The sequence below is a fragment of the Amblyomma maculatum genome, chromosome 2, assembly GCF_055883805.1.
Source record: "Amblyomma maculatum isolate TAMU_Amacu chromosome 2, ASM5588380v1, whole genome shotgun sequence".
Taxonomy (NCBI): Eukaryota; Metazoa; Arthropoda; class Arachnida; order Ixodida; family Ixodidae; genus Amblyomma; species Amblyomma maculatum.
The window spans coordinates 118,028,981-118,053,997 of NC_139345.1; the positions used below are offsets into that span (position 1 = coordinate 118,028,981).

At 43.9% G+C, this 25,017-nt stretch overlaps 1 protein-coding gene across 6 annotated transcripts in view; it reads right to left on the reverse strand.

Annotated features, from left to right (window-relative positions):
• LOC146199670 (adenylate cyclase type 5-like) overlaps positions 1 to 25,017 on the reverse strand; it is a 238,128-nt gene that overhangs the window by 13,301 nt on the left and 199,810 nt on the right. For all 6 annotated transcript variants that reach the window (XM_084595179.1, XM_084595176.1, XM_084595178.1 and 3 more), the window contains 8 exons: positions 23,730 to 23,814; positions 18,980 to 19,108; positions 18,651 to 18,758; positions 16,093 to 16,247; positions 13,042 to 13,285; positions 11,816 to 11,962; positions 7,833 to 8,037; positions 4,662 to 4,786 (listed from right to left, as the gene is read on the reverse strand). In XM_084595179.1, the coding sequence (XP_084451305.1) occupies positions 4,662 to 4,786; positions 7,833 to 8,037; positions 11,816 to 11,962; positions 13,042 to 13,285; positions 16,093 to 16,247; positions 18,651 to 18,758; positions 18,980 to 19,108; positions 23,730 to 23,814 (1,198 nt within the window). The remainder of the gene's footprint in view (positions 1 to 4,661; positions 4,787 to 7,832; positions 8,038 to 11,815; positions 11,963 to 13,041; positions 13,286 to 16,092; positions 16,248 to 18,650; positions 18,759 to 18,979; positions 19,109 to 23,729; positions 23,815 to 25,017) is intronic.

Here is a 25,017-nt window from a genome sequence, read left to right on the forward strand (position 1 = left end):
CATACTACTGACGCATACTCAAGGATTGGTCTCACAAAAGTTTTATATGCAATTAGTCTTACATCTCGTGTAGCATTCTCCAATTTTTTTCTCAAAAAACATAACCTCTGGTGTGCTTTAGAGCACACCTCTTCTATATGTGTGCCCCAATTTAAATTTTGTGTTATTGTCATTCCTAGATACTTAAACTGAGTTACGTTTACCAAACACTTGTCACCAATGAAATATGGGAACGAAAGAACAGATTTCTTCGTTGTAATGTGCATGTACGTTGATTTGGAATAATTTATTTCCATGTTCCATTTTTTGCACCATTCGCTTAATGCCTGTAAAGAGTTGTTAATTCTAAGCTGGTCTTCCGTGTTTCTAACTGTGGAATAAATTAAACAGTCATCTGCGAATAGCTTCAGTCGTACATTCGGTTCCATGACAGCAGAGATATCATTAATATACACCAAAAATAACAACGGTCCCAGAACAGAGCCCTGTGGAACTCCTGAAAGAACTGGTAGTGAGGCGGACACATGACCATCCATTTTGACCACCTGGTTCCGATTTCCTAAGTACGCTTTAATCAATTTTACAATATTCATATTAATTCCAACTCTTTCCAGTTTAAAAACTAATTTATTGTGTGGCACCTTATCAAAAGCTTTGGCAAAATCTACAGCGATTATATCAATTTGCTGCTTCGCATCCATCGTCATTGCCAAATCGTGAATTGTCTCTACAAGTTGTGTAGTGGTGGAAAGGCCTGCTCGGAATCCGTGTTGGTGAGGGTAAAGTAAACAGCTTGTTTCTAGGTAATGAAAGATATGCTTCGCTATAATATGTTCCACTGATTCACTAATATTGATTCATTCAAGGCCTGAGAGGGCTGGTTTGCACGTTTTAAAGACAGACATGGCCATGTTTTTAAAGCAGTGTGCAGTGACGGGGGTGAAGTGAATGAAAAGGATCTAGCACTAGATGACAATAAAAACAAATGACTGCTCTACCATCTCAAAGAGAACCAGTACACCAAAATTTACCTGGCGGGGTGGGTTAGAAAGTAGAAGCAAAAAAAATGAAATAAAAGCAGGCAAGTGTGTTGGGCCAATTTCATTTCTCAGTGACCCCAGTTCTGGTTGCATGACACAGAGAAGACAAAGCCAAGCAAGCAAGGACGACATAACTCCTGGTCCCGTCATGCAACTCTGGAAGCAGCATTGCACTAAACTGATCTGCACTGCTTTGATGTTCTGCTGCTTTTCCCTGTGCTCTTTTGTTGTTGCGCTGTATTTTCCCTCTGCAATTTTGTGCTGTTCTTCGTGCACTGCTCATTCATGGTAGAGGAGAGGAAGGGGCCTCAATCCTTGGGCAGCCCATAACTCCCGCTGTAGGCACTTATGGCTGCGCGGAATACACTGCAATGTGTACATCAGTGCATTTCCTCAGGACAAGAGTGCCTCCAGCATTTTCAGCATGATTGCTTGTTTTCGTTTTCAGAGAGATTGCAGTATGGCTGACGGCCATGGCCACTATGCAGAGGGCAGAAGGAAGGTCTGTTTAGTCTAGTCCCATGGCTTATGGCCAGCATTTGAAAGTGAGCTAAGTGGAAGGAAACAAACCACAGTTTCAAGGAAAAGTCCCAAGGAAATTTTAGCTGTTCAGGTTCCGGTCTACGGTTTGGTGCCCTGTGCCATAAGCCCCTCAGAGAGTGGGAATCTCGTCCACGTGAACAGTTCGAGCTGTTTTTTCTTTAGTATATGCACAGTAAAGTACTTTGACCGCGCAAATGACATCATTCTTTCATCTTCAAGGCCCTTTTGTCCCTGACAGGGACACACATCTAGTGCAACAGGGCCACTGACTGGAAATGCAAAATGGCCCGTGTCAGCATCTAATTGGTGTTGAAAAGAAAAGAGAACTTCATTAATATCGCACTCATCATTCCCATCCCAGTGTGTCTACTTTCTCCAGTGCCAGATACGTCACCAGTGAAGTAGTGGCTATTAAACACACTTAGTAAAGGTTTATTATACACTTTCGATCCGCCTCCAAAATCATCCATCACCCTGCATTTCATCACCATCTTTTTTTTGCGCAACTCAGCATGCATGTGCAGCAGAACATGTCGTGCAGACTCAGCTTGCATAAAAAGTTCCTCCAAGCATGTGAGGACTGAACAAAAGCTCCCAGCCCAGCTGATAAAATGCCACCCACCCCAGTGAAACAAGGTTTGAATCTAGCTCAGTAGGCAATTTTCCTCATTCAATATCTCCTGCTCCAGCAAAAACCATGTTTAAGGGGAGATGCGCGTCGAAAAAGCGAGTTTTCCGAGTAATTTTTCAGTTTTGAGTTTTTGCCTGTAAAATTATCTTTGAACATTTAGCTACAACTTTCTAAAAGATCAAGGCAAAATTCGATCGTGAAGTTAGTAAAAAGTCCATTTTATTCAACCACGGTGGCTCGAGAAAGTGCTATTTTCCGCGCAAATCGTCAATTTTCGTGCGCCTATACTTCGAGAACGCCGCGTCGCCCGCCATTGCCGTTTGCTGGGAGAGGTTGAGCAAGCCTTTCTCTTGTAGATAGCATCTCTCGCAGTTTCGTATCTCGGCTGCAAATAATAAAAAAAACGTTTTCCGCGCACGCTTCGAGCGTCCCTACTGGACCTTTTAAATCACGTGGTGCTCTAGAGAGGCCGTCATTGGCCTAGACTGATACGACGCTGTGGCGAAGCCTACCTCCTGCTTTCGTTTTGTGCAGCGTTTGGATCGCGCTACATCGTGCTCTGCTAGTTCTTTTCAGCGGCCTTTTAGCATTTGTTGAGTTCGCGATGAACGACACGCAAAAGCGCAACTTCCGAGCTCGAAAGTCTCGGTCGAAGAACCCGTACCGAGGACGCCGTCGCGGACCTCACCGGAAAACTGCAGCGGGAGACGCAAGCTAGTCCTAACCAGGCCAACGTGCACTCGGACGAGATCGATGCCGCGGTGAACTTTGTGAGCACCTCGGAGGTGAAGATTGGACTCTTCAAGGAAGATAGGGCAGCATGCGGTCATCGATATTCTAAGAGTGTTGCGATATGCGAGATTAGCACGCTTACGGTGCTGGTAAGCGGTGCTGCTTGCCCTACGTGCCGCACCTGTACCCTTGCGGTACGCGAACCGGTGGAAAAGCGAAAGGGGATTTCGGCCTTTCTTGAGCTGCACTGTGAAAGTAGCGAGTGCCTAGCATCAGTGCTTTCTGCTGTGCACGCGTTGTGCCCGGTGGACTTGCAGATAGCGCCAGTGGAAATCGGGACTATCGGAGTGGAAGCTCTCGCGACAGCTTCGCCGTCAATGTGAAGGTGGTGGTGGCTGCGCGCGCGATTGGCATCGGACACGAACAGCTGTCGCGATTTTGTGCAATTCTTGACCTGCCGAACCCATTACACCACAAGAACTTTGCTGCTATCGGCAAGAAAGTTCATGGTGCGGCCATGAAAGCAGTGGCAAGAAGTTTCATGTGCTTTTGTTGTGTTTATGAAAAAATACCGATGTTTGAAACTTTCAAATGCAATTTTCTCCATTCGTAGTTTTCAGCATTTTTTACATTTTGTGCAACAAATTTTGAGTACTTTCAGTGGTCAGATTTGGATGAAATTTTGCGCACAGCCTCTTCAAAGTGTGTAGAATGTTGTTATCTACCTGGTTATAAAAAATCTCTTGAACTTTTTTTTAACAAAATTCAGAATGTTGACACATGGTGCCCAAAATATACACATTGGTGTTCCTGAATTTTTTTTACAATTATAGGATAAAATGAATAAATTTGAAGTAGCTTTCGACATACTATATTACCAAAGCAACATAATGAGCTATTGCAAGCTGGTCTAAACATGCATTTCATTATCAAAAAAGTGTGCACAAAAGGCCCTATATTGTGCTTTTGCAGACACTTCTACACAAAAACTAATAAAGATATGTGAAAAGTAAAAACATATTTGGAATCAGCATTAAAAACTCTATAAATGGCCAATGTTTCATAACCTTAGGTTCAATATTAAAGAAAAAGTGTTTTCGAGGAGCATCTCCCCTTAAGTCGAGATCAAACTCACTTAGGTGCAACATAAAAATCATTATGACGTAAGGTGAACTAATACCCTTTTTTTTTTCATCCGTGATGAAGTTACAGCGTGCATCAGAGTTTTATTCATATGTATTTTTTTAAATATCCCCATTCAAGCAATACTGTGGAAATAGCCATATTCTCTCTCTCTCTCTCATTGCTAATGTTAAAGTACAACATTGCTTTGTGAGCACCATTACAGTTTATGATTTTTTTTAGTTTAATGAGCTAAAGCGACTCAGGGTATGAGGGACACCGTAGTGGACAGCTCTGGATAATTCTGATCACCTGGTGTTTTCTACTGCACACCGACATCGCGCAGTACACGGGCACCTTTTGTATCGCCTTCACTGAAATGTGGCCACTTCTGTTGGGTTCGAACCCGGATCTGCCCGCCGATAACAGTCTACCGCACAAACATGCAGCGTGAAGCATTTGCCCTTCATATCCGATGTTGAGCCTAGACTCACTTTGCTCAGTGGCAATTACAATGCATATAGTACATAAACAGGTGACAATCATTTTTGTTTCAAAAAAGTATAAATAAAGGTGAAAAAAATGTGCACTACCTGAATCTTCTCCAGTTCGCCAGTGGAGTCCATCCGGCTGGCAACATTGACAGCGTTTCCCCAAATGTCATAATGGGGCTTCTTTGCACCAATCACGCCAGCTACTACAGGTCCAACGTTCAGGCCTGCAAAGATCAAAATGAGGCAGAGTTGATGTAAAGCTCTGCTCTGTGGATTGATAATGCCTCTATAGCCATTCACAAAACACAAAGGCCTACCTAACACTATTCAAAAGAGAGCAAACACAACATCTCATCGTGTGGCCAGACAAGAAAAGCACATGGCAGGTGGCGGCATAGACTTGCAGAAGCCACTGCTTTATCATTTGGGCCTAGAAGGAATTACTCCACAGAAGACTCACCTCAGATCACCTATTTGCATGCATCCCACAACATGAAACACCCAATAAACCAGGAGTGCTCTATCAGCATAAAAAGAATAGTATGACAAAACATCACACTACAATGCGCATGCTCAAAAATTATGGGACAATCAAACACCTAACTCAACAATTCCACAAAAGAAGTTAGATTTGCCCTCTGTAATTAACTTTCTGATTTTTTTCTGACTGAGATTCACAAACGAGACAGATTTTTTCTCGGAGGTGAAAGTGACTGAAAATCTAAGCAAAGAGCAAGTGCATCTCAAAACAAGAGGAAACCTGGGCAACTGTCACATGCATGCATTGTACAAAAGGTGTGACTAATTTGGAGAAAACTGGGTGTGGTCCTGAATGGTACAGATTATTCCTCGTTCCAATTTCTTCCACACTATCCAATGCTAGAATGCACAGGGGAGAAAAAGCGGACAAAAAAATGTCATGCAGTTTACTCGCTCCGCTACAGAGCCACTTCTCGAAGAAAGCGAGAATTTCGATTTGTTGGCTGACTATCACAGATGCATTTTGTTCTCGTTAAAATGCACCCCTCGGCACAGCCGGTAGTTAATATCACCTGCATCGACTGCTGCTGATCCAGATTGCTTGCTGAATGAGCAGTGAACATTCGGCAGGTTGCAACAGCACTGATGTAAGTATGTAGGTTCACAATATTTAGTTACCTAACTGTTTTACAACACTTAACCGCTGAAAATGTTATTTCTACATTCTTGACATTTTCCAGTACAAAGGTAAACATCAGGGACCAGAAAAGGTTTTCATCCCAGCATAAGTTCATCTTTACATAAGTGCCCCCGAAAATACACGTGAGCATTCTAGAGTGCCCAAATAGATCCCGCATAGCCTTCCAAAGAGAGAACAAGTGCGAAGGAAACATTTATTGCATTCTGTATGATGTGAGCTGAGGACCGAAAGCATGAAACCAACTCGTGTTATCTACTTGAAAATGGGATTGATCTGGTTCTTTTGTCATTGTTTCCTATTTTGCAGCGTATCTCACAGCGGCTGCTATTTTGTGCGTGTGTGTATTGTTTTTTTTTCTGATTTCAGCTTTGTCTCCACCAATGCAGCCGTGTCTCTCTCTTATCTCACTCCATTTGTGGCATCTCTGCTACCCCCTCCACGAGCAGGTACAACTCCGTATGTAGCAAGCAATGCACATGGCGTCAATACCTGGCTGCCTCTACCCTGCAATAACGCATGCTGTAGCACGGTGTCAGTTGAAAATGCAGCCTCTGTATTTTTAAGTTCTCGAGCCAACCGTCAAACGCAATTCGTGCATACGCGCCTATTAGTCTGTGAGAGGCAGCGCGCGGCACATGACGCATGTGCAGTGCCAAGAACTGACCATGTCACACCTCCACCAGCAATGGCACAGTGGTGCACCGCCCTATCCAGATTGACCGAAAAGCTTCCCACCCAAGAATGCGTGCTCCCGTAAGGCAGGTTCCCAGAGTTTTCCACAATGGTGCGCAGAAGCTATCTTGTGAGCGCGCGCTTTCTTGTGCAGAAAAATGCTCACTGACGAGGTGACAGTGATATTGAGTGTTGTCGTGACGCGGATTGCTAAGTGCCGCCGCTGAAGCAAAAGCTAGGTACTGCATCCGAGAGGACCTTGCAGTTCACGCCACCAAAGCAGATCACTGCCGCCGCCAAGCAGACCCTTCATGCTCCATATGATTGTAGTAACCAATTGTTTAACCAAATGTAATAACAAATGGCTGCAAGCGCTGCCTAGAGGGCCCATATGTTAGCACTGCGGAAGCTAAAGAGCTGTGCTCTAATTTCTCATTATGGAATGTGATAATCGTCCTCAGAATGCTTTTTTTACTTGAAGTACAGGAATGCCTAGTTTGAATCGCTATGTGGGGTCGCCATGATTCGCGGTTGCTACCAAAGTTCATCTTAAAAGAAGACCACATGATACAGTTAGTCTTCAATTAACTTTTTTTTTATGTCGAGCCCTACGGGAAACTAACCAATGGTCTCACATTGTTCACCTTAGAGGGAGTCCTTTGGATAGACATAATAGTTTAGACAACAAATCAAAGATAAATTCTGCATGCACTTCTTTGTATAATGCCACAAAACGACAGTAATATGAATCTTCGATAACTAGCTTAATTGCTTCAGCATATGACAAGAAAGGGCAATATGTTTAAAGGTACCAGCCTTCTCGATATTTACCCTTGCTTTATCAAAAAAAATTTGTTTTAATAAAAACTATGCTCGCAATGTTTCCTTTCTTCACTGAAAAGTAAAATGTTTCTCCAAATGCCATGAAAATCCTACCAACTTTGAGCACACTACAGCTTCTGAAAATACATATACATTCTGTGCAGCCACTTGCCCTGGTCAGCTTAAAATGTGCTACAAGGTTGAATAAAACTGCAGAATGTCAACATAATCATGACTGAGTGCATGCTGCTTTCAAGGCATAATTTTCCGTAATGTGACTAAGCTACTGAAAATTAGTGGAGATGTAATGAGATGCAACTGTTCCGCAGCAGCAGCAGGATGTTATAATTTTCACATTTATTTAGACCTTATCTTCAACTGAACACATGGAAGGTGGCAGTTGCAATGTAGCATTATAAAAAGTTGGAATAGAGAAGCAATATTCTCCTAATTGCACATTAGGCATGGCAAACGTAGCAAATGAGCGTCCTGAAATTTAAAGTTACTGCTGCCACCATGTTGTGCAAGAAATCTGCCGGTAAAATTTCCTACTTTCCTTCTTGTAGCAAGAGCAGGAAGAAAGAAAGCCTACATACCTATCCTAATCTTGAAGTGATTGAAGGAGTGCTCATTGACATGATGAAGCTGCTCCCTCATCCTGAGAGCATACTCTGCCATCGCCACAACATGAACATTGCGTGCTATGTCCTCCTGCGCCATGGTAAGGCCAGCAGCTGCCATGTATGTGTAGCCGGTCGTCTTGATCTTCTCGATGCATTTGAATTGGTCTTCAGACAGCAACTATAGGAAACAACATTTAAAATGTTCATTTCACTGTTCAAAAATGTCGAGTTACCCCGAAGTCTACTTCAAAGCATTGGTGCACATAATTCTGTAAGCATTTTAAATATGGCTAACAAAGCAGTTCTGTTGTTTTTAGTCAAAAGTTACAAGAATTCCATGCATACCATTTTCAAAAGCAACATGCATACATAAATAACAAGCTGCGCAAGCACATCTGTAAATCAGCTACGACAGCATGCAAACAAAACACACTGCTTCAACAAATACAATTTTGAAATCTGGACAGAAATTAAAAGGCATGCCTCCCCAACTGCAAAAAAAGAAAAAAAAAGGTGTCAAGAGCAACAAGTTTGATTATCAAGAGTAAGAGTAGATTCACTACTAAACTCTGTTACTCCAAAGAAAGAGAATCAGCCTGATCAAAAATATATTCATGGTAAACACGCACCAGAGACAAACTGTAATAAAGGGCATGACAAAGCCAGCCCCGAAAATACTGCCAAGTATCTTGGCACGCCTGCAAAGTTATTGGCACGCTACCAGAGATACAATATAATTTTATAGCTTTATCATATCTTTTTTTTTTTGATGCCAGTCAGTACTCAGTGTAAAGATGTGAGGGTTATTCATTCTTCATTTTTGTTTCTAAATATCGTGCACCACATCTCCCAAAAGTAGGTTCTTGGAAGTGTGCTGCATATAATTACTCACAAAATTCTGTAAAATTTGTCCTCTAGGAAAAGTTTGCTACAACAATTAGCAGGATAGGAACAAAAAAACCTTCCACAAAGCCTTTCTGTCTTGCATACTGCTCAACTTTACAATAAAAGAGAAAAGAATAAATTATTACCTTTTATAGAAAGGAAATTTAAACCAACATAAGCTGAACGAGATAGAATGGAGACAAGTCTGTTTTACACCATAATGTGGCAGTTCTTTGCGATCTGCTAAAGATCACAAGCAAACTTGTGTACTATGCTTTGCAGAGCAAATGTGTTCATAACTGAGTCTTCAAATCCTTCAGCATGTTCACATGTAATCAGCGCACACTGCGAGTTCATTTTATGGCAATGTCCCATCTCTGCAACTTTCTGCTGCTATTAGCCCATTGTTTCTTCCTTAATGCAGCCACCACATCCAGCAAGACAGCAAGGAAATCTTAAGCTTCCAACTCAGGGATGTGTTAAAAACTACAAGGCTACAATTCTTTTGAAAGGGCACTGACGAGAGCTCTGTGCCATTTTTCTTCTTGCTGAAATTCGACTGTTGTGTTCTTTAGGTCCCTGCTACTATTTGTTTAGCACTAGAAAGATGTATTTAATGCTGATAATGTTAACTGATAAAAGTCGGAATTTTTTGTACCAACTAACTGAAATATGAGCTACTGATTGTGTATTTAGACAACTGTAGACAACTGAAACAATCATGAACAATTGAAAGAAGAGAACGGTAGAGATGAGCTACCACAATCAATCTCCCACTGCACACTGGTATGAGGAGAGGGCAGCAACAGGAAAAATTTTGGAGCTAACTCTATTTTGCAGCGCGAGTAGGTAAAGCAAGGGCTCCTTAAACAGGGAAGGCAATATCAGTGCACAACACACACCAAGCACTACAAACTGCCTTGGAGTGCTCTTTCTGGCATACAGATAAGTGGCTGAATGAGACTACTCTCCTGCATCAGAAAACGCACCAGGCAGACGCCACAAGAAAGCATCTACCTTAATGAAGAGTTCTGCAGTTTAGCTCCCTCTGTTTATGTAGCATGAAAAACATGTGTTCTTGTTTTGTGTAACGGAGCCATATGGATCAACAGACAGAAATGCTTGCCTATGTTCCCAACAGTAACTTTGTGTAGCCAACTGTGAAGGTGACAAGATGGCCAAAGTGGTTAAACATGCTGCTAGGACTAAACAGAGCAAGTGCTATGGCACATCAGGCAGGGAGATAAAAAAAAAAGCAAGGAATGCTGAGAAATGTGCAGCTCAAGAGAGAAAAGCAGAGCACACTATTCAGCAGGAAAAGAACTGGCTGATAGCAACTGCTCAAGCTGTGAAAACAGCCGGTGAAATCGTGTGTGCTGACCAAATACGAGAACAGAAGCAGGCAAAAGAAGTGGCTAAGATCCAGCAGCTATAAGACCCAGCCAATGCCTAAGCGAGGCCACTGCCTTCTATGAAACAGCTTACAATGTGCTTTGCATTTACTGCCATGCTTTTGATGCTCATGTCTACTCTCGACAATGAGACAGACTACAGACTAAAAATTTTTTTTTCTAATATACTGCATTTCAAAATGCACAAAAACTGCAAAAAATGTCAGATACAAACCTGACCGATGGGAAACAAATGTACAATCATGGCGGAATTGTGCGGAATGCAGATTTGCAAATTGATTTCGGGCTCACCTGATTATACTACTCTATCTCATCAGTCCCTTACAGGATTGTAGAAGCTGAAACCTCTTCAGCCAATCACGAGAGTGAGTTAAGCGCGTTCCTCTGTGCTGCATCATCTTTATGTTATACGACGCGGTGTATGCAGATACGGTAGCGAAAGACTACTAATGGATGCTGTCTACATACCTAATCTCGACTTAACATTCAGAAATTTTAGAAATGTTTTCTGCACTATGCGCTGCTTTTCACATCTGAATTTTTCGTTCAGCATATGCAAACCAGCCTGTGACGGCAACTTAAGCCTTATGGCACTATTGGGTTTTTCTTTTTGGACAGAGACCACTTTTGCTAGTGGTCCGACTTTTTTCTTTTCTTTATGCTCAGGGGATGAATATTAACTGAAATTAAAAATACAGGGAATTAAACACTCATGAATGTTGCTGTCGATAAGATTAGGCCAAGTAAACACCTGATGCACTATCTATGATGAATGAACATATTGAAAAGCCCACTAACAATGATGAGTTGACATGGAAGTGAGACGGCCAAATTCGAAGCCCGCCGCCATACTGGCAACATGACATGTGCAAATAGCACTCGGACCATTCCATAAAGTACATGAAAACAGTGCCAAAAACAAGGCAGTGAAAACGATTAAACGACGCCTTCAGCACTGGTGCCAGAGACGTCTAGACGACAAATTCATGTGAACAATGCATGGGCGTTGTGTAGAACGTTCTTTTGTAGGCCTGATCCAGAACCCACTCTGATCGCCCGTTGGGCAGGGTTTGGGCCACACCATCATCGTCAGTCACGAATGCTAAACTCAAGGAATAGCGTAGGTGACTAGAGTGCATGTTAAGGCTCGATTTAAAATAGCGTTTTGTGATTGCACACTTTAAATTAAAGCATGTTATCCCATGCGTCTATTTTATGTTAGCCCTACATCGAACAGTGTGAGAATGTCACCTCTGATCTCATCACAGCTGTGGTAGTGCTGCAAAAGACTACCGAGACAGGGTATAATAAATCAGTGGGTATTCTTCCAGAAAAATAAAATGTGGATGTCCCATCAAGCTTCAGTGCTTTTTGTTAACTTGCTTTGCCTGACTGCAAAGAAGCACCATTTTTCCCCAAAAAATTCACAAACCTGAAATACTTTTTTTGACAAGTGTGTACCATTGGCAAGCAACATAAGAATTTATTACATGAAGCCCAATCATTCATCCTTTCTAAGCACACATCTTGCTGCCTTTTCAAGTGTGTTTACATACACAGTATTTTTCTCTTCTTATGAGCAAAAATCAAAACTGAAACAGTACCAGCCAAGCTCTCCCAGAAATAAAAACCTTGTATGCATTTAGCGTCGTTATTTACCTCATCAAAGTCTGCAATGATTTCGTTTAGGAGACGCAGACATTCCACACCCTCGTTGTTGGCCTCCAGTTCCATATAAAACTCACTGAAGTTGGGAATTGATGCAAACATGATGCCGACACTGTCCCTCTGTTCATGATACAGGTCCTGAAAGTAGCAAGCATAAAAGAATCTCATGGTTATAAATATTCTTTAGAGCCATTCATGCCCCACAATTGCTTTCGTATCATGGGTACATTGACAACTGCATCATATATGTGCACGGCTTACTGTCACATGGCCTTGTATTGCCACCAAATTGTAAGAAGGTATATACTGCAAAAACCTCGAAAGCTCATGTTGAATGTCTGATTCATTCTGTCAACAAGTAGCTCCCTCTGAACGTGCAGGGTAGTGTCATTTACGAAATGTTTCCCATGTTGCGGCCAGGCTTTAATATGCAACATCTGAGTGCATAATTGTACTCATGTCAGAATAGTAGCCACGTTGGAGAACTGTGAGCATAATGACAGGCTGTTCACCTGTTGACTGCCTAGCTACGATCTGGTACACTGGAACTTCTCAAAATCTTTGCTCGGTGCATGATTACAGTATCTCTAATGTCACATGCAAGTTAACGATAGTGGACGCGCTCGTTACTGCTATCAAGCTGAAGTCAGGTGTTCTGACCACAGGACATCAATGTGCGCTAATGTAACTTTAGTCCACTCGAAGTCACCTACACACTGGTATGGATTGCCTGCTGTACATACTCCCTGCTTCATGGACAGAGAAATACATGTGGATAAAGCATGGTGGCCTGAAGAACAGTCTCCAGAAAAAAGGAAAAAAAAAGGTACCGCAAACAACTTCAAAGAGGGTTATTGTGGGGCTTCAAAATCAGTTGCTAGTTTTCCTTCAGGTTCCACCCATTAGCTGGATAGCTGCACCTTATAACATAAACAGGAAGGAGCCATATTTAACCTTTGACCATGAGACAGGACCAATAGAAAAATATGCACACTGCATTGGCTTTCTACCCAGCATGACAAGCTGTGAGTGTTATACCTCATTCCGATTCCGCGGTTATTTGTTGCTGTCTTTTTTTTTTTTTTTTTGGTATATCACTTACATAACTACTGCCACAGTGGCGACATGTGGTATGTCTGAGTGTCCTTAAGCGAAAGATGCGGAATTAGACAGCTGCGTATATGGTTTCAAATTCGTCGCCAGAACAAATAGCTCACCTCATTCTTGTGATCAGATGAAAGGAAGTATTCGGCGACGTGAGCTGGCAAGATATTGCCGAGTAGCTTGCGATTGTATGCCTGCAGGTCTTCCATGTCTTCTTTCTCTTCCATTGCTTGCAGTTTCCACAAAAAGTCAAGGCGAGATGTTGCCTCAGTTTGGAAGCCGTGGATCACCAGGACTGCTATGTACAGGCACAGCACAAGCACCACCACAGTCTTCAGGTAGACCACATTAGTGCCGCTGGAAGGAAAGCGAGCACAGCGGACCACAAAGAGACGAATTAAGATGTTGAATAAGATAATTTTTTTTTTTTTTTCCTATGCTTCAAGTGGACTCGGAAAAACCTACAGCACTTGCTTAACGTCGCGTAAAGCTTTCTCGACAAGTTTTGTTACACAAGTCGATACCTCAGGTAGCACAGCTAGGCTAGCTTCATTAGTTAAGGTCCTTGATTTATGCCACCAGATTCAGATTCCAACGGCAGCCCCTTGTCTGAATCCAGATATTCTTAGCACACTCCTCTGCGTCGCAGGTCAGACCGCCGCTTGTCAGTAGCCCGGCAGTCACCAGGACCGGAGCTCGGGATTTGACTGATAGATTCATATTGAAGGTAGCGCGAGAAACGCTGTAGGATGCGGCCGAAATCAATTCGACAGCTGTGATCAGGAAATCTACGGGGAAAGGGTGGCTGCAGCTGAGAGGCCTTTGTACCAAGTTTTGTCCAGCCAGCATAACGGACGCGCGATGGCCGCAAGGTGAGAACAATAAAACTAAGTTCTGGTAAGTACACGAGATTAAAGAATCGCAGTGCCGGAACTGCACTAAATGGGCGGTGCCCAGTATTATAACTGTAGCGCACCGTTGAGCCAGAATGAACACGAACCACACCACATCATCGACAACACGCGCGCAACGCGCGCGGTGCGCCGCCATATTTGCTGACTTTGGATTTGTTTGGCTACTCTTGCCGACTAGTTTCAACAGCTGCAGTTTTGGTTTCGGTTCTGTTTTGCGCTTTAAATGACTGCCATTACAGAGAGGTCGTGAGTGATCGATGTGTGTTTGTAGCTACGCTCGAAAACATTTTGCTAAACTCAAAATCCAACATGTTTAATGAAGGGCGGAATTTATTGACTCTGTGATAATAAAGTGTACTTGAGCTGAAATGCCATTCACCGAGTGGAGCACGCGAAGCCACCGCATTCTCCGGTACGAAGAGCCCGAGCGTCCTACGAAAGGAGACGGCCTCAGAACACGGTGTGTATAAAAGTGCCAAACTACATACAATTTACCATTCACCATTATTAAAAGCACTATGTGCTTAGGTGGTATATCTAAGGGTGGTATATACCTGAGGGGTCGTACCTGGCTCCCTCCATGACAGCTTCTCTAATTGAAATTTTATTACTTTCATAAGGACTATGGCGCAGCCACTACCGATGTTTCTCACCGCTGTTGCATACATACTTCTATTCGTAAAGAAAAATCGCATGCACAGCTAGAAGCAATATGTGAAAGGCAACACGGGAGCGCGTGACCTTCCCATTTCGCAAAGCTCTGTCACCGATAGAAGACGAGAATGGATGGAAGCAGGGGCATGATCGGGAAGAGCAGCCGACAAAGCTTACTTTGCACGGGACGTTACCACTGATTCTTATTACCTGTAGGTGGGCAGCGTTTTGCAAAGTGTGGAATCCACGTGCTCCCATGTTCCCTCTAATATTGCTTCTAGCTGTACGCAACAAGGTAGCTGCGTAGAAACAACGGTGGTTGCGGACACCGCCGAACATTGCAAGCTCATGATCAACTTTTATACAGCAATGAATACCTCTTCGAAGCGATGCATGCTGGGTAATCCGCCATGATGTTGTCGCTGGCAGCAGACGACGGGCAGCGCAGCCAGGCTGAATTAAGCAAGTGCCTTGTCGTTTTCGGCGGTCCACCGAGCAAACACGCGGCTTTTCGTGCGCTACCCGAGAAACGTACGCGTCGACGCTGCACCCGAAAAACCGGACGCGCTATGGAGAAATGCAAAGCAGTGCAACGCGGACCTGTTCAAGCTACGCCTCTTCAAGAGCGAACAACTGACTGGACTATGCGCCTGAACCTGGCCGCCCGTCGACATTGCCGACATTCATGATTTCATTTCTGGCGAGTAGTTTGATACTTGCCCGGATTGGCGTCGATCTCGCGTGTGTTGGCCCGTGCGAGCCATTCGCGTCGGCGTCGCCAGTTAGGTCGTTTGCCTTTCTGCACTCATGCAGACGTATTTTTGGAATCGTGAAGGATCCGCAGTCGCTTGTTTGATCGCGCCAGCATCGCCTGCGCGCACTACGCGACCATGTATACGAGGCTGTGTGGCAGTGCCGTGCTGCGTCGTCTGCTGCCAACGACAACATCATGGCGGATTACCCAGCATTCATCGCTTCATGCAAGTTCCCTATATGCGGCGTGCGCCACGATGGTGATGTAGTTGTCTTATCGACGCCGACCTGACCTGACCTGATATGCATACTACGCGTTTTTTTCTCTCTCTCTAATACTGGACCACTTTCTTCATTTTTCTTTTTTTCACAAAGAAGCACGGGTCCGCTTCCTCTCTTGCATCTTCAGTTATTACACAGCGGACTTCTTTAAACAATCACACAACTACGATGAATTGCGGTGGTCGAAGAACAACCCTGGATCTATGGAAAAGAATTCAAGGGCGATGTGTGGGGTCACTATGGCCTACATATGGTTCGAACACGATAGCCAGTAAGAAAGGAGCATTAACAAATCAGGCGCAAAAGAAGAATTTGAATCTCTTCTTGCCGTTTTGTACATGTTCCTCATGTCAGGGGAAAGATGCATAGAATGTCGCCAGGCTCGCCAATTCATCTATCACGTCTGCAAAAGTAGCCCTCAACATCAGCTGCGGGTATCACGCCATTTTACACACCTCGTGCATATATAATGTGACACTTCTACAGATTAATGAAAGTGAGTGTAGACGCGCGAAATCATACAATGGACATGAGCATACACTAAACACAAAAGGTACGTACCCAGGAACAAAGTTCCAAAGGCTGTCGTCCCACGTGAAGCTGAGTGCGCAAAAAGGCAGGGTGAAAAGGAGCAGGAGTACCAGCTTCTCGACTGTCGTCAGTACGAGGACTGCGGCGCAGGCTAGGAGCACCAGAGCCAGACAGAGCGTGAGGTACTGCGAGAGAATCAAACAAACAAAATGCGGAATGAACTGCAACAATAAAGGGGTCGATCTAGAAATAAAGTGCAAAAAGGGCGCCGTCATATGAAAAAGGGTTCTATTATGCTCAAAGTAATGACCGAAAGGAGCGGGCCTAAATGCATTATATATCATTCTCCCTCAATGCCCATCGGAAATCCGCCACTCAGACGTACCATATTGAGAGCAGGCATGCATACAGCTACCCACCCGATGACGTAACATGCGTCAGTGTCGGTCTCATCTTCGCACTACCCGACTGTACAAAACATGCTGCGGTGCGCAGCGGTAAATAGTAAAGATGCTCACAATTATTTTTTCACGTGGCTCCGTTAACGCCAGCAGTTCTCGATGTGTACTCAAATGGCGAAGCTTCATATTACTAATGATACCGTGCGTCCCAGTTAAGATAGGAACAATTTTTACGGTTCACGATTTGAGTGGCGCAGGTCTCAGCGGTATAAAAATGTCAGTTCAAGCGAGCACAGTCGAAGATGAAAGTGCGAGCGCGGAGCACACCGGAGGATGAAAGTACGGCGATAGCGAAGAAAGCGCGAGGAAAGTGAAGGGAAAGGGTAAAGCGGCTGCACAAGAAGAAAGGCAGAGGAAAAGGATGCGGGGGGGGATAACTAATAGCTCAAAGGAAGCGAATCAGGGAAGGAGGGGCAGAGCGGCGGAACCTGTCATACTCGCACTGAGACTGCAACTGCTTCGAAATTCTTCGGTCCAGCGGAGGCGCGCCACAGAAGCCGAGGCCAAACGCCACCGCCGTTTCATGGTCCAAATGCCTCAAGAGCTGCGCTCGAATTTCGCTTACCCGGCATCGTAATCGAAAGCAAATAAAAAAGAAAACACGAAGTTCTTTAAGCAAGTGAAACCAACTGAGTGCTTTTGAGAGCCGCATGACCTTCTCAGCAGTATATTGTCCGTTCCAAAAACCTCATTATTAGTAAAGTTATTAGCGAATGCCTAAATATCGCGGTATCAGGAAAAGAATTGTGAATGCAGATTTTTGGTCCATGGCCCGTTTTCCTAAGCATTTCACCCCAGAAAAGACGAGCACCAGGCCAGAGTAAATCTTATACTATCGTCCAGAAAAACAGCCGGTTGAAACGTTTGGGAGAAGGTACGATTTGAGTATTTTTTTTCTTTTTTGCGAGCCTTAAAGAGGCCCTGAGGAAAACACTACCCAACTCAGTACAAAAAAAAAAAAAAAAAAAACGTCTTGAGTCAGATACAATACAATTCTACAGCAACCACAACGCAGAATTCCCCAGTAACAGAAAGTTGTCCACCGTTAAATATGTTCTTGTTTTCTAAAAAAAGAAAAAGGTAACCATCATCCGAAAATATAAGCTGAATTATGCCTTTGGCTTGACTGCGATGGTCAAATATTAAAAACTCCTTTTGTATAGCGACGCGTGCATGTGGGACATACGTCGCGTACCATAGCACATAGTTTCCGTCTTTTTTTTTTTAGGTTACACACTACAATAATTTTCTGGTCTTTCGTGGCCACGTTGCCGTTTGGCCAGCTGAAAGATAAGCGTTTATCGCCGTGAATATTGGATTTAAAAAGTTTCCCCGCCAGTGTTGAAGTGAATGGCGGTGCAGCCTTGCGTCTCAGATCTGCGCAGAAAAGTCGCTGTCGACGTACACATTTTACACCTTTAATTTTAGAAATCGCCAGGTGGTGGCGACACTTGTATTCTTTCGGCCTTTCCTGGCTTTCAAAAACTCGTTATGAAAGATGTTCCTTTGTGGTTATAACGTGATACGCTGTCCGTACAGGTGAAATCAGGTTTGGCTTTGGAATCCCTTTCACACATAGCCTGCGAAATGCAAAGGCAACCACCTCAGAGCGGTGCTAAGTTCAGTGACTCAACAGGCGCCTCAGAGAACCCGACTCACTCATCTCGGAAGCATCGTCCTCGTCGCCACTTTACACGTGCGCTGGGAAAAACATATGCGCTAGATGCTGTGACCGTTAGTTTCTTTATTTCTTACACTTTCTTTCAAATAGAGGCTGCTGAACAAAGCTGAGCAAATATAGTACCTTGGCGCAAACATTTCAGCCAGCTGAGTTTCAAAACGATCTGCGGCTTCCGCACTGACTTTTATCGTTGAGCAAACATTTTAAACGTTAGCTAAATAGTATGTACTAATTCATTAACTTTATCTAACGAAAAAAAATACTGCAGACTAGGTTATGCAACTCTCAACAGTACTAGTTGGTTACAGTTGAATAGGACGCACTGTTTTGTTTTCGTTTTAACCTTCGTTAACACTAGCTGGGATACCAAGTACTACATCCTTGACACCGTGTGAAAGGCAAAGTAAAAATGAAGAAATGGAGACAAACAGATGGGACACACTCACCTCAGGCACGTTCACGTAGTTTTCTTGCATACAAGTTACATTCGCTACCAACGTAAAATTGACGTCGTAAGACAAGCACGACTCGACGTCTTCAGACTGTGGCCTAATCTGTAGGGGAGCAATTAAGACACGCATGGTCAGCTGAATACAACGAGCACTCTAGGGCCGCGCACGTTTTATAGCGTGCGCAGACCATCTGCAAGCAAAGGAGATATATAATGCGTCTGATCACATTAGCCGCTTGGCAGCCATTACCGTACATTTTCTTATAGTTCACGCCGAAGGCATATGCAACTCTTTATAAGGCTTAAGAAAACATGTCCACTCACCGCCGATGTCATGCAGCAGATGTACACAATGATTAAAATTACAATTGAAATAACTTGGCTATGCATTCTGTTTCCCGTGAGCTTCTCGGAAATCTTATAACACTTGGAAGGAATCACAGCTGTGAAAAGCTGAAATAGAGCAAAAATTGAGAAAAATATAGGTAAATTAGATCCTGACTTCCGTTGTCTGTTTCGGCCACCGTACAAAGTTAGTTGTAGCCGACTGCCGTTAAAATAAACAAAATTTCAAAATTTTGTGCGCTCAGCCAAAGTGCACAACGTAACATATATGCATGGTGAACGTACTGTATGCAAATGTAAGCTAGTAACCATAACAGAAAGTACTTTTAAAAAACAAAAACCATAAGCACCAGTTCAAGTTTAATGTAAGTCTAGTCTTCGACTGAGTGCTATGCTTATTTTTCCATTCACTGCTAACAACAACAATAAATCACAGCCCAAATAAAGCAAAACAAAAGGATCATATGAAACAATATTTACTAGAAAAGCGCATGAACGATCGGCATTTCATGACTGATCACAGCATGGTGAAAATATTCAAGCTTCCTAGAATATCGGCGATGAAATCGCTACTCCTCCTTTCCCTTTCAACTCAACACTCGCCGATGCGCAAATATATATATATATTATATATATATATTTGCGCCAGCGCCACCCTCAGCAATTGGCTGAGGGTGGCGCTGGTGAACACTCTCAAGGTTCGTATACAGACAACATAAATACCCAAGCAAGTAGCAGGGGGGGGGGGGGGGGGGGGACAGCGGCCGATGTAGCTCAGTTGGAAGAGCACCGGACGCGAAATGGCTGAGGGTGGCGCTGGTGAACACTCTGAGGGTTCGTATACAGACAACATAAATACACAAGCAAGTAGCAGGGGGGACAGCGGCCGATGTAGCTCAGTTGGAAGAGCACCGGACGCGATATTCGGAGGTCGTGGGTTCGGTTCCCACCATCGGCACGTTGTATTTTCTTCTACTTTGTGTTTAGTTATCTTTCCCCTAAACAAATTACATTACTAATTTCTGTGATTATCCAAGTAAACATTAAAAAAAAAGAAAAGAATAAAGTACCATCCCCAACGCTTTCCTTGGGCTCGCAGACTGTTGGCTTCTTTCCTTCATATATATATATATATATATATATATATATATATATATATATATATATATATATATATATATATATATATATATATATATATATATGGTATATATAATAGGGCTCTGCCGCGCCTTTTAGCCCCGTCACTTGATCGAGCCCAATTAGACTGCTTATTAATTATTCATACAGTCGCAAGACTATGGCGAGGAGGCGATAGACATCCCAGAATTCCCACCTTCCCTTTGCAACGAGGGCCACCTATCGCCATTTTGCTCGCTGGCTGTTGTGTCCGCCTGACGTCAACACGATGGAAGCGGCAGTGGAACCGGTTTGCAACAGTCCAGAGATGAGGCTTTTTGACATCTTCCTCGCCCAATGCAAAGATCTGGACAATGTTACACAGCGCAGCTCTACTCTTCCCCTTTCCTTATGAGGACACTCAGCGCACAGCCCACATGCGCAGGCGCTGACGCACGCGTCACTACCGTTGAGTTCACGTGACCAAACACCCAATCCCTAGAGTGCCTAGTTCCTAGCTCATCTTGAGGGCATATAATAATCGACCGCCAGGCGATTCCGGCAGACTGGTCACGAAATGCTTCGATGCCGGCACCGGCGCATATGTTCTTCAACAGCTGATTAAATTGTGAAGGTGAGGATGGCGGTGGCGGTAATTATATTTTAACGATATAAGAACAGCTGTTGCTGCAAAAAAAGAAAACAATTGTTACGATAAGTGGGTTTCAGTCCTGTTCTGATACAGCTTCTGACGCACGCCCTTATTTATATAGTTCTATACACAGAGTCAAGTTTTGATTATACAGCCTTGGTCAAAAGTCCCCGGGCCACATAGTTTTATTTTGGGACCTATAGTGGAAGCCCTCGGCCGGCAATTAGGCAATTAAGTCCAAAAGAATTGACAAGACGAGGCCAAAGGATCTCCTCACACCACCGGGGCTTAACACTCCAGGGCACCATAATGTCTCCCCTCCATGGCTGAAACCTGTAGAACAAGCGGCCTAAAGAAGCCAGACTAAAGGCGTACACCCTTTGTCATAAATATGCAGCCCAAGGTGTTTGCTTATAAGCCCTGTAACGGGGCTCCTGGAAGCAGCCGTGGAATACATAAGCTCAAGAACGCTGAGGATGAGACTTTTTGTTATCTATGAACGCTGGAGATGCCAAACCCCTGCAGCTTCATTACAGAACCTAGCAGCGAACCCTTTTCGGCTGTGTATTTTTTACAAGGGCTGTATATACCGGTTAGTGGAGAGGCATCTTTAAATAGGCAAATTAAAATCCTTAAACCACGCAAACCTAGACATACACGCCAAAAACTAAATTGAATCATACCTCAGCAACGTGTACCAATTACACGCCCCGCCTAGCGGTCGTTTTCAAAAGTCCTGTCGGGATGCGAGTCGTCGCTAAGAGGATTGCCGACGTTCGCGACGGCGATTTTTGTTTTTGTTTTTTCAGCGCCAGTCATTTTTTTCTACGGCGGCCCGGAGCATAAAGTTAAGGTACCCATTTGCGTAGAAGCCAACAGATTGATGATGCTGCAGCCATCTGAGAGAAACTAATGTGTACACGCGCCGGGTGCCTCTATACAAACAAGCGCCAAATGGCCAGCTGCAATTAATTGAGCCTGCATTACTGTGTGTATGCTGCACCGATTGATAAATAAATTGTAAAGAATATTCGCTGTTTTCTTTTTCTCTTTTCCATTTACCCTGCCTTTACATTGCAAGCTTTTTTCAGATTCGATAATGGTGACGCACCTCGACCCAATATACGAGACATTCTGCAACACGCGCTGTTACATCATGCCAGCACCGCTTTCTTATAGGTATATCAATTCATCAGTCGAATTTAAAAAAAAAAAAACAAAAAAAAACATTAATGCGATGTCGCTAAGGGTATCATGTCGCAAAACATCCGGTGTCATCGTCGTTGGCGTGAACGAAAAATCCCGAAGAAAAATTGCACGATGAGACTTCTTGATACCGGCTACGTTAAACTCAAATGAATGGTGACGTGAAAATACTGGTCTGAAAAAAATATCTTGACAAATTTTCTGAAATATATCATGTATAATAACATAAGAATAGTTTTCCTCTTGAATATCTAGTGTTTCTTTAATTTGGAGTGCTCCCTTTTGCTATCTGTGTTATATCTCAGAAATAATAGATGCTTAGCGTAGTTTGTTTTCGTCCTCATGAAGTCCACAAGTGCTGAGTGCTAGGTGTTCTAGACTTTTATATTTGATTTTTGCTTTTCTGTGTGTTTTTTCTGTTTACTCCCTGGTACATTGTTTCCACTTTAAATTTGATTTCATTGATGAAATTTGTTCACAACCTTATGTTTTGTGTGTTTCATGAAGTCACTCATTTACGATCCATACGCATGTGATATATATTGTTCAATTATACTGTATGCTGCCCCGAAGAAGGTTCCGGGTCCACGCAAGTTACTTGTGAGTAGCTTTTTGCCCAGGGGCATCTTTCTCTTTGAGAAAAACAAATAAGGATTTGAATCGCATTGAATTGAAATCCACCACAGTCTTTTACAATGGCTACCGCTTCGGCTGCTGAGTTCAAGGTCTCGTGAATACCGGCCGCCGCGGATAAATTTCAATGAATTTCAGAGGAAGCAAAATTCGAAAGTCGCCGTGTGCTGAGCGGTGTTAAAAAAAAAATTTGAGGTGGTTGAAATTAATGTGCAGCTTTAGGATGTCATATGCCCCATGGTACGACACCATCCCATTGCCATAAATAACTTCTCCTGCCTACGCTCTGCTCCAAAGTCAAGCAAAATTTTAAAAATCGAAGGGGGGGGGGGGGGGGGGGTAAAGCAGAGAAAGCAAAGAAAAAGAACATGGCGGCAATTCAAACTCTGAAACCAAATACAATCGGGTCGAAATACGCGCTGTTCGAGACGATGCAAACACACGCGCGCGCTTCGGCAGAACGAATCGACGACCACGGTCATAACGTCTGGTGAGTTGGGTCGAAGGTGGAGCCAGGCTGCTATTTACGGGCGGTCATCGTAATGGTCTGCGCAAACAGAAGCGCGCGCCGCCGCGCCAGAGGTCGGAGCAAATCGAACGCGACGGGCGACGCCGCTCAAACGCACGCGGCACATAAGGCTAGTCATCGTGGACGATGTGCCCGAAAAATTCGCGAGCTATTTAAAGCAGCCTTGTTATGTTGATTACTTGTTAAGGTCAGATCAATTGTAAAGTCCGTGCGGGCATTCTATCCGGATCTTTGTGAAAAAACGACGCGGCACATATTGCTGTACCCGACAGCACGCGGCAATTAGCATACGTCACCCACCACCACTTGGACACCAGAACCAGGCACCACTTGAGCACTTGAACCGGAAACCACTCGGGCACCTGTTGCATTCTTTATTAATTTTAATTTCTTGAAGTGCATTTCGCACCCTTGCATTACCAGTCGATTTGAATTTCGTTCGAAAAAAAAAAAATGGGTTTACTTCTGCTGTATTTTAGGTTGTTTTTATTTATGTTTTAGGTTCTTAATATAAAATGAGCAGTATAAAACAGAACTGATGCGGTGCTGAATTTCTTGAAATAAACAGAAAGAGAAACGAAAGTTCTTACCTCAAGGTGCAGGCACAGGATGATACATATGACCATTATTATAAGGGCGATTCCTCCTATCTGGATAAATACCCGTATCCACGAGCTGTAAAACAAAGTGGCAGACAGCTTTGTTTCAAATATATTCAAGTATACGCGTCTTCGGCCATTTCTAATTAGGTTGCGTATACTTTTACCGGCCGAGGAACGGATACAATAGATTTATTTTAGAAAGTCATCAAGCCACATTACGCCAGCCCGCGAGGCAAAGCTTCCTTCAGTGTCAAAACATGTTAGCGCAAAGCAGAACAAACGCAAGAAATGAACAGAGGACGACGCACTGTCGTGTCTTTCTCTCTTGTGTCCATCCTGTTTAGCGGTAACTTGTTTTGATCTAATATGCAAAAATTAGCCCAGCAACAGGTTCTGTTTATCTAGGCGCTTCAATAAGAAATAGTAAACACGAGGAACAGTCCTCGCTTTCCAGCGGCCAGGTCCAGGAAAGTAGTGAGGGAATGACTCCACTAACCAATCACTGTACGTTTCAGTTACACGCGAAATGGCCCAAGGAATTTTGAAAGTCAGTGCATGCACATCGCGTTCGCCCATGTCAAAGCAGTTCAAGCACTTAAAGGCCCACGGTCGAAAATATTTTCTTCTCCGGTAACCGTGAGACTTCGCCCCCAGAACGCAAGGCCGCAAAATGTTTTTGAATAGAGTAACTAATAACGCAGTTACAGCCACCGCAATCACCCGATTCTGTCGTGTTTCTCTCATCCCGTTCCTTCGCAAAGGTTTTTCACTCTCCTGTCCGGTCGTCTAGCCTCCGCAAGACAAATTCCCCTTCCTCCTCCGCGTTTGGCGGGAGGTGGGGCGTGGCACTACGTGCGCGAAAAAAAAAAAAGGGGGGGGGGGGGGAAGAAAAAAAAAAAAAAAACAAGCGAGGGAGCGCGCGCCGCTGGATTCAGCCCGGCCGTGGCGAGGGAAAACAGCGCAGCGAGCGGTAGACACCCATCCTTCACCCTCAGACAGCGAGACGGACCAAGGGAACGGGGAAGCTGGCTTCCCGAAGGAGAACATGAGAGAGCTTTGATTTGTATTTTCATTGCTTTGCGGCGCGCGTGTCGCTAGCATTTTGCACAGACTATCTCCGGTACATGATCAAAGCACTGGGCTCATTTGCTTAAAAGGTCCTTTCCTGGACAGTGGCCCTTTAAAACCGGGGACTTTCAGGGACTTCAGGGACTGCAGGTTGAAAGAATGCGGCAGAGACGACGCTAAAGAAGTCCACCAAAAAACCATCAGGGGA